Raw genomic sequence first — 10,633 nt, 5'->3', positions numbered from 1 at the left:
AAGCAAGTATTTATGCCAATGAAACGGTCAGTGCAATCAGAATGACAAGTCCTTATGTCATTGGTCATGGTCAAGGTAATCAGATTGCTTCGTCACATTGTCAATATGACCGTTTACTCTGTAACTTGTAACTGTAACTTTTCCTAATGAAAAACCGACAAGGAAGTACTTTTTTCTGTGTGACATAGCTATTTATATAAAAGCTGCAAAGTTACATGTTATTTTGTGGGGGGATTTATTTGTAGGGACTGGATATGTTTCAACATTTTTACTGTACTGTTCGTACTACAATTTGTTGACAAACATTATTATAGTATAAAGAAAGCAAAACCTTTTGCAAGATTGTGCAAAGGAAAGCAAATACATGTATAGTAAAAGATAGGTAACACCACTTCATTTCTGCATGTAATGGCTAGATTGTGTTGAAAGGCCTATTTGTTTTATAGGGTAGGACTATTCAGCACGGAACTAGAACACTGCATTTTGACCAACATGACAGTAGCAAATGAAAATGTAAACAACAGCAGACATTTGGACATAATCAGGTGGATGGATGTGCTAAAGCATGTGCTGTTGTAGAATGGAAGATTGGAAGAAATCCACCAAAGCGACTGAGAAAACTGTAACTTAACATATTGCCACTTGTAGCTTGCAACATCACTTATTCTTAGTGAAAAGATGCAAGTTTTGAGGTGGTAGAATCCAACCTTGTTTAGAGTGCCTGGCCAAGCCCAAATCAGAAAAACAGAAACAGGGGAGAGAAGGTCAGAATGGGGAATGGGTTTCAACTGATGCACACTCTAACCATGGATGCACAGCTCACACACACACACACACACACACACACACACACACACACACACACTCTCTCTCTCTCTCTCTCTCTCTCTCTCTCCTCTAACTGTGTGTGTGCTCTCTTTGGGTGTGCTGAAGGCGGAGATGTGTGTGTTTGTAGGTGATCCGAGGAGTGCATTCCTGGGATGGACCTGAGCCACGAGGACACAGGCCTGCCATTGTGTGCAGCTCTGAGACCGCCCTCTCCCTGGATGTACCAGCACCACACACCCTCACACAACCCCGGCCCCTGTCCACACCCCACCCCCACCCTTCCAGTCGGCTCACCTGTCAAAACCTAGAGGTGCACCACCACTGAAACAACAGCTTTTCATGTGTCCTGCACATGACGTACAGGCACGGACATTTTCAGCACCTGTATGGGAAATACATCGGCCTGAAGCGTACTCTGTTCACCTGGACTCTTAGAATGAGACAGTCACGACTTTTAAATGGTATCAGCAAAGGCCTTGTCTAAAAAAATGATTTTTTATATGAACTTACAGTTACAGCCTGTAATATTGAAATAGTTAACAGCTGAAATAGTACTTTTAGTACTTTTTAAAAATGTACTTTTACTTTCAAACACTTCACTATAATTCACCATAAAGGCAGTATATTATATCAGCAGTGTAGCCAATGATACTGTGTACACACTGCAGCATCCATCTCCTACTGAGATGCCCTTGGTAAAGCTGTGGAAGTAATGCTGCAGTGGAACCAGTCAGGCGAATCTGTGCATGGTCCCATTCTGACACCAGAATATTATTTTTCTTCAAACACCAACCATAGCCAAGCATTGTCTTTTTAAGTGCCTTATCTGCAGCATCACTGCGTCTAGTAAGTCTTCAAGCAGATATCAATCAGTGGAGAGCACAGTACAGCCTGTTCTTTGAGTCGGTCTGGTCTCGAGGGTTATCACTACCTCTCAAAGCACAGGTGGAAGAAAGCTCTGGCCCATTCTTCTTCACAAAGATTGACACTACGGCTGGACAAGTTACTTCAAGTAAATGTGGTGTAATTAATCCAAAGCTACTAAAGTGGGCCTTTTCAATTTTGGCCTACTGGACTGCATCTTTGAAACACTTGGTTGGTGAAGCCCATCTCATCCAGACCCTCACACCCTGAAGCTGAAGTAATACAATTATTCCACCATGAGCTGCCTCTTCACACATTCCAGGCGATCCACTGAGCCGACTGCATCTAATGTCATCTCAATATGAAAGAGGCCAGTCTATTTCCTGTGCGTTCCCCCAGCCGTGGCCCTGTAGTCTGCGTCTCCCATTTCCCACAGACAGACAGCACTCCATGACTCGCGCACTGCCACATCTAGTGGAAAATGAAGGAGGAAGGCTGAGCTCAGGCTAACAATGGCGATTACTCAGTAATTCCCCAAACCCAGCGGTCTGCCTGCTGTCTCCCATTAGACTCAGGCACAGGTCGGGGCAGCCCCATGGGGGCCTGGGCTGTTCACACCACTGACTGGCGTGAGCAGACATATTTAGTGCTACTGTAATAGTGTCCAGTTGACAAAGGCAACATGACCAGAGATCAGAAAAACAGGAAGGAGGTATATTCCACTGAGGGCTTGAGACAGAACTTGGGCTGAAGGTTATTTGAAACATGGATTTACAGTGACAGTTCACTGACAGTTACATGCTGCTTCACATTGTGTTCTTTGGGACATAACTATTACGTGGTGAAACTATTTATGTAGTATAGAACATCAGGCATATTTTACAACATAAGCCATTTTGTCAATCCTTCAGCATACCAAATTATTTACAATACGTCAAGGGAGTCCAGATGTTTGGGATGACAAACCGAATCATGGATGATGCAGAGCTAATCCAGCAGCAAAAATGTACGCACAATATATCCATGAACACACAAGCACATGCACGTGTATATACACATACACACACACACACACACACACACACACACACTCACACACACACACACAGTCTCAAATGTGCTGCTGAGCAATAGACGCCGGTAAGTGCAGCCCATTCAGACCACTGGCATGTCTGCTATTCTTAATATGCTTCCACAAATACAGGTGCAGCGCTGGCCGGGGTGAAGGGGCTGACTTGGCTCAGACTGGTCACTGCAGTCTTACCTCACCTCACGCTTAAGGAATTGTCAGCTTGGAAGGAACCAAAAGAAAATAAATACATTTTTGGCTCTCAAACCAGAAAAATGTCTGTCGTCATAGCAAGAGCCTTCCGTGTCTGAAAGATGCCACAGAATCCAAAAAAACCACGCACTGGACATCAACACAGATGATAAACACTCTGTGTGTGTGTGTGTGTGTGTGTGTGTGTGTGTGTGTGTGTGTGTGTGTGTGTGTGTGTGTGTGTGTGTGTGTGTGTGTGTGTGTGGATGTGTATGGGTGTGTGTGTGTATGCGTCTGAATCTTGGGTTTAGAAGCTATTCTAAGAAAGCTTGTTTTCACTATCAGCACATGCTTATCCTGATGCCTATCCCTCCTGCTGTTGTGCTGGCGTCTCGCCAATCACGCTCCCTTAGGAAGCATAACGGCCCTGAGATTTACAGCTGGATCCTCCATAACCTATGTGTTGCAGTAAAAAGCATGTATGATATGCTTCCTAGCTCTAGACCTCTCTACAAAGACCTTTCACAGGCCGTGCTGCAGTGTCAGAACTTTTACTTACTTCGCCAATGAGTGACAGAGGTATTTTGATGATGCTTGATAAACTTTTAGATTTACATCCCTTGTCACATAAAGCAACTGAAATAACAACTTGCATAGGAGTTCAACTCTGTGAAGGACACTTCCTTGACCTGTTGAACGTCGCAAACATTTGCTAAACCTCAAACCCACAAATATTTGGCCCTGGAAGAAAAGATCTTGGCTCGACAATAAGTCTTGAATTCCAGACAAGCTTTTGGTCTGATAAAGGGCAAATGTCAAGCAGCACAAGAAAGAGACGGGAGAGGAAGATATATACATAGTGTTGTGGTAACACTGCGTGGGTAGACATAGCAGCTTAGTGTAGGATAAGAAATCTACATCTATATCAGATCAAACTCCATCTCTGCATGGCATATTGTAGACATGAACTAGCATGCCCCCATCCCCCAAGGGTTTGGACACTGGTCACACTGCCAACTTATGTTTCTCAAGAAAAGTGTAATAAGCAGTCAAAGTCTCAGGACAGAATGGTGGAAGGAACTGCCAAACCGTGTTGATGCATAATGATTATTTTGGATTGGATTGGAGGTATAATTTTAGCAGAGCATGAGAAAAAGGGACAACCATGTTTGTACTAAAACAGTTCAAACTTCAAGTAATACTGACTGTGAAATACCTCCCTGTAAATTTATCTTTGAAGTCAATGATGAGATTTGATCGGCATCATAGGATGTGACTTGCATCAGATCAAAAGTATAAATAAGCACTGACAGTTTTTTTTCTTAGACTAAAATTTTGCAGAACGTTCCAATTTTCCTCCCCCTCCATAGTCATTGTGAATTCTGTGTGCACGTTCAACTTCTCAGAATCAGGCAACTTTTTCAACATATATGAAAGACGATTCATAAGAATTTGTTCAGATTGGCCCCTAACCTGCTAAGCAGACCACACCCAAACGTTGAGGCCCTTATGGCAGCTTGTGTTTTTAAACCCTTAATGGCAAATCTGCAGCTCGGTTCCATGTTTCTGTCTGTCATGTGATCAAGCATAAGGACCTATATGGTTATTTTTGGATCATTGGTGTAGTATTAGGTGCAGTATTACTCCTTTTGACCCAAACATTGGACATGGCCTGCTTGGCAGGTGAGGAGTTAATCTAAACAAACTAATATTCTTATATAAAAACTGCATTATGGTTAATTTTGGAGACCATGTGTTTCCAACTATTGCATGAAAAAAAAACATTCTTAAACACATCACCGGTTCAGGGCACTTCCTTCTCTGCAAACATCTCTATCTCCATTCCTCTTCACCAGAGAGATGAAGGACTTCAATAGGTAGCCCCCAAGGCCATGCTATGCTCACTAGACACTGGAGCCCAACTCTAACCAGTGATCACTAGAGACTATTGATGTTACAAGAACGTGTCCAAATGGCTCTCCGCTACACTCATAGCTGTGCATGTGAGCACAAGGCTTAAACTCAAAGTTGAGTGTCCATTTCCTCCAAGTGGTCCTGAAAATCTTTTTACATACTGCACCTCTGAATTTGACTGCAGCTTGTTCACACATCTCTCTCATCGGTGGAGTCTAAGCACACCCACATTCAATTGTTTTCCATGTGTACTGGAGTGGCTACTGCAAAGTGGCCAGAACACTATTTTCCCCTCAATTCTGGAAAACACATTAGTGAGATATGGGCTAATCTCGGGTTTGAACAGAGCGGAGTAATTTGGCAGAAAGAATGTAAAGATGGACTGGCACACCAAACACTGGTGGACTGTTCAGTGAGTGTGTTTGAACCCACTCATTCCATTTTAAGTGTAGTCAGGGAGTTAAACAGCTTTGTTTTTGTTTTTAAATATGAGTGTCACAAATGACAGGTTCCTGTGATACACCAAACACTATTGAAGTAGTTTCACTTGAAAAATGATAAACCTGAAAAATGATAAACCTACAATAGATATTAAATATATAATGATAGCACACATAACAAAGTAAATTAGTACGAGAGACATTCATCGTTTCTTAATGACATAGATAGTACAGGCCTCAGCACCTGAAAGCCTTATTGACTGAAAGGTACTGACTGTCCCTGTACAGGAAGTGAGTGGACAGAGCACGGAATCCCCCTTGACAGAGTGGTGCTTGTGGGGCTGCTGCGGAAACACACAGCAGCCTTCCATCTCCGAGAGCAGAGCCGAGGTGTGCAGGCAGGCTGGCCAGCCGGGCTCGTTGTGTCTTATCTCGACTGAGATATGGTCAACAATGAGCGCTGCTGAGAGGAAACATGCACAGCTGTGCTATATACAAAAACCATCTGGCCTGGACGGCCCCATTTCCTGAGGAAAAGCAAAGCCGTCCATATATGGGGGTTTATGCAAGGCAGGGGACAGAGACGTCAGCCCAGTCCACCCACAGGGGTTCTGTCTACAGCCTGGGCTTCGCACACTGTCAACAGACTTGCATAACATACGAGTGAGCAAATGGTCAATATAGGTTTTGTTTGTAGTACAATTAATCTCCTCTGGGGACGGACCGTACGGAGAAAAAGCATACTTGGGGATAGAACAGACTTAGGAAAATGTATATTCTGGGAGAAATATATATTTAAATATACAGAAAGACGTGGAAAAAAAAACACACATAGGTATGAATGTACAAAGTATGTAGATGTGGATCTGAATAAGGACGTGGGACTGAGTTAGAACTGCATGTCCAGGTCGGACTGCTGATCACCACATGACCATCCAGAGCACACATACATGACACCAGTTGTACAGAAACACACACAGCAGAAGTTCAAGGTCACATTCAGTACACACTGCTCAGCAGATGTTTTCTTCTGAATTAACAGTAAGCAACTTTCTCGGAGTCCCTTTTTAAACCAGTTTTAAATAGATTAAATAGGCCGTTTAGGGGAGCAGCAAGGGGTCTTCTAAACAACCTATAATTATGTTTGGAGACAGCTGTATATGAAATCTATTTAAATATCAGTGATGGGTGACCAACTACAAACAAAATGTCTGGCTCAACTGTTTGGCCCTGTGAGACTGATGTGGTCTCATCTTCCAGGCAAAGCCCATATAGCATCATAACCTGTTCATCTGGGCCAAATCTCAACCATGGTGTGGCACAGCCCTTAAATGAGATTACTGTTCCAATTCATGAATGTATTCATTACATCAGTGTCCATATGTAATGTGAACCTATCAAATGAACAAGTATTACAACAAGCTAAGATACCTCCCAATGCCTACACAGTAAGGTAAAGGAGACAAACTTTGTTTTGATAAGCCTGAGGAACACTGGACACTGGCCTCTCTGTTGTTGTGGGCTTCGCCGTGGCTAGGGTGGAAGGCAAGGGTTCAGCCTCCCCACCCCCTCTCACCTACAGGCTCCATGCTAAATTCCTCTTTCATGAATGTGAAAGAGTGGTTGATGCAGAAAGCAGAACCTGGCCTCTCCCATCACACACTCACTCCCACAAAGATAGTCAAGCACGCCACCAACCCCTCTCTCCCACTCACTTTCCATTTGCTATGCTCATTAACGAATGAAAGAGAAATAGATTTTACAGGTGATATCACAGATGTTTATGACCATTCCTGGTCTTTTTCCCCGAACCAGGTGTCTAACTAACTGTCTGAAAAAGACAAAAACTGTCTGAATAATACAATAATGGACAATGACAGTCATAACTTAATTATGTCACAGCCATACTGTTTTAAACTGTTTTAGTCATTTGTACGCAACAGTGTCAATGGTAGTGTAGGATTACAGAATATTTTTCCACAAAAATCCAATTATAGTTTTCTTCTGGCTGTCCACCTGGGTCTACTCAGACCTGTATGCTCTTGTGGGCCAGACGGTGGCTGATGTGCAATCTAATCACAGGCTCATGGTGTCACCTGTGCAGTCCTGTCCCAGTCCAGCAAGCCTGTTTATCACATCACTTGGAGCAACCAGCCACATCTAATGGCAATCCCAACCATTCTAAACCGTGAGGTGACCAATGAGTTCCTAAGATGTTCTGCAAGAACTGCAAGTAAGGAAGATCCACAAGCTTTCCAACCCCAAAAGTTAGACAAGGTCTGACAAAAAAATTCTGGTCAAAGAAAGTAGTTGTCCTTTTATATATGAAAACATTACATATGAAATGTTAACTCTGGGACAAAGTTTTACATATCCATCATTTTCCATCTGCCAAAGCCCTTCATTCAGTTTTACAGTTTGACCAACCCATATACTGTAATCCTGGGAAAGTCCAAAATAAACAGGCACTTACAACAAGTTTCAATGTTTAAATGATTCAATGATCAGCCAGTCCTGAAAGACAAAGCAGTGTTTCCCATACATTGACTTATTTGTGGCGGCCCACCACAATATCAACATTGACCACCACACAATGATTTTCCAGGTTGTACTAAATTGTGCTTAAATCTGGTTAGCATCATAACCACACTGTGCACATTTGTTAAAAAACTGTTGCATTCAAGTTAATTCTGCAAACCAACCACCACAAATGGAATTCAATTCTCTGGGAAACACTGCAGTGTCCCCTAGCTTCCTTGTTTAGGCTTTATCCCAGACAGACACATGGGTGTTGGAGCGTGCGTGTGTGTGTGTGTGTGTTTGGGGGAGGGGGTGGAACTGACGTCCCAGGGCTCAAAAAGCTGGATTTTTTTCATGTTTGTTATAACTAAATGTGAATTTGTTGACTAATTCAGTTGAAGTTAACATGCAAAAGTACCGGAAGCTCTCTAAATTCTCTCCAAAGACAGGCGAGCACAGAACACAGTTTAGCCCCATAAGTCATGTTGCTGGCTACATTAACTACACAACACATAGCCCCATAAGTCATGTGGCTGGCTACATTAACTACACAACACAGTTTAGCCCCATAAGTCATGTTGCTGGCTACATTAACTATTGCAATGGTTCTCTCCATTGTTCATGTTAGAAATAAACTGAGAGCAGCCAGCTAAATAAACTGTCAAATGATACCTTGGTCACACCCATAATCAAGGCTAAAAATACCATTTTGAAAATATGCCTATATTAAAATAACTACCCTGCATCAAGGTTAGACATCTATTCAATAACTGTAAGACTGATTAGGCTACAACCCAAATTCTGAGAAAGTTGGGGCGTTTTGTAAAATGTGAATAAAATAATGTCACCTTATCTTTAATGAGCATAGTTCAAAGACAATAGCCCTAGGAACCATGCAAATCATACTAAAGCAACTGTTTTGGGAAAGAGGATTGGATCCTGTGTTGGGAAAGAGAATTGGAATGTGGTGACCGTTCAAAAGTCATAACCACATCACATATTATTATTACTAGGCTGGCAATAGACCTAATAAAAGGAAACAGTTCATTATTGACTTGTGTAATAACCATAGATTCATGTGTACATTGATGTTGGCTCAATTATTTCTTTAAAAAAATAGCTGTGTGTGATGAGGGATATGAGAGAGGGGCCCAGAGACATCACTTGTCTAGAGATCCCAGAGTTGTGTGCTTCATCTCTGGACAGAAATGAGAGTGCAGAGTACTTCACACATAGATGTGCCTGATCTGTAAATATGATCTGTAAAGTAGACAATAGCAACTACTGGAGGCTACTCTGTGAGTCATTTTCAACTGTTGAAGGTGTACTGGCCAATGCCCTGCATTGTTCACAAGCTCAACACAACAACACAAGCTAAGTAACCACAGTAAAATGCTCACCAATCAGCCTACTACCAAATGCCAACCTAATGTTTGCTTGACAACAGCTTTCTGGACAATATTTTGGTTGAACTCAGTGGTGACTGACCTTTTTGCAAAACAACAAAACAGTTGACACCAAACAATGGCATCATCTATTTTTACATCAAGAAAAAACAGCGCTTAGGTTTGGAGGTGAGAGATGTTATTCTTTGTGGTTGTTGGTATGGAGGCTTGGAAGACAGGAGTATGCTTTGTATCCAAGGGAAGAGAAGGATGCATGTGGAACTGACAACACGTGATGGTTCGGGAGTTTGCACAAGCACCAAGCAAGCAAGCAGAGACTGTGGTTTCTATGACATAATGGAGTTTGAAAATTGCCTTGTGAATGGTGAGTCATTCATTTTAGCCACATTAACCATAATACGCGGGTTGGCCATGGCACTACAGTTAGATCATGACCAGTGTCTCGTGACTACAATCAGGTTTCACAGAAACCACTCAAAATTAAATTTATTTGCAGGAGCGAGGAGGGGAGTCTGTTGATTCCATTAAACCCAGACGCTGGAATGCAACCTTTCTGGTAACGTTAACTCAAATGAAAGTTGGGCACTCAGTTACAAAGGCAAAAGCAGAGCTGTATCCATGTCTGTATTTTGGTATTCGTTTGTGTATTTTGTATAAAATAGACGTAGGCTACTTTACACTTCCACCCACAAATAGCCTACTCACGAATCTGACATGTCTTTAGTCTTGTCTAATTTAACTTATAAACCAGCAGCATAATTGATCCAGTATGATTTAATATTTTGTAATATTTGTGCAGTATGATTTAATAATATATAACCATTCTGACATATAGGCTAATATTTCTTAAACAACTTTAACCTATCCTATAACAAAGACACGAGCCATCAAGTCATTCAAGATAGCCTACCATAAAACAAAGGACATTAGGCAACCGTAAGCTTCAACAATACCTTACCTTTCCTCCCGTAAAATAGACCAGCGCGGAACAAACCAGGAGTATCCAAATATGCTTCATTATTAGTATAATCTCGGTCAGTGTGATGATAACCCTCACAGGTCTGTTTCACTTGATTAACTCAGTGGCTGCGCTTTCACAGAAAGTCCAAAACGAGTCTTCAAAATGTTTTAGCGCGCTTGCCTCGCTATCCAGTCTTATTCCTCACGACGTCCCTGTAACCTCCTGTACTTGAAAATTTGCCAAGCTCGCTGACGCTTCGCAATTCATATCAGACCGTGCGCATCGTTGATCGTCGGAAGCAGCAGTGAAAACACTGTGACACGGTAGATGCAGATATACGTGGTGAAGCAGAGGGAAAGGCTATGCTTTGATTGACAAGTACTTGGGCCATAAAGAAGCAGAGGGAGGGGGGTTAGGAAAGGATGCTCTGCTCTTCGTA

The 10,633-nt window shown here is 42.3% G+C and overlaps 2 protein-coding genes across 2 annotated transcripts in view; both read right to left on the bottom strand.

The window, feature by feature from the left end:
- Positions 1-8,538, bottom strand: part of LOC121720647 (carboxypeptidase Q-like) — a 38,543-nt gene extending 30,005 nt beyond the window's left edge. Inside the window, exon 1 of the mRNA XM_042106969.1 lies at positions 8,533-8,538. Coding sequence (XP_041962903.1) covers positions 8,533-8,535 — 3 coding nt within the window. The 5' untranslated portion in view covers positions 8,536-8,538. The remainder of the gene's footprint in view (positions 1-8,532) is intronic.
- LOC121720648 (syndecan-2-like) overlaps positions 1-10,516 on the bottom strand; it is a 17,077-nt gene extending 6,561 nt beyond the window's left edge. Inside the window, exon 1 of the mRNA XM_042106972.1 lies at positions 10,192-10,516. Within this exon, the coding sequence (XP_041962906.1) occupies positions 10,192-10,251 (60 nt within the window). The 5' untranslated portion in view covers positions 10,252-10,516. The remainder of the gene's footprint in view (positions 1-10,191) is intronic.
- Positions 10,517-10,633: the final 117 nt, after the last annotated feature.

The sequence above is a fragment of the Alosa sapidissima genome, chromosome 10 (genome assembly GCF_018492685.1).
Source record: "Alosa sapidissima isolate fAloSap1 chromosome 10, fAloSap1.pri, whole genome shotgun sequence".
NCBI lineage: Eukaryota > Metazoa > Chordata > Actinopteri > Clupeiformes > Clupeidae > Alosa > Alosa sapidissima.
The sequence above is the reverse complement of the archived record's forward strand: the minus strand, read 5'-3'. Positions and strand labels throughout refer to the sequence as shown.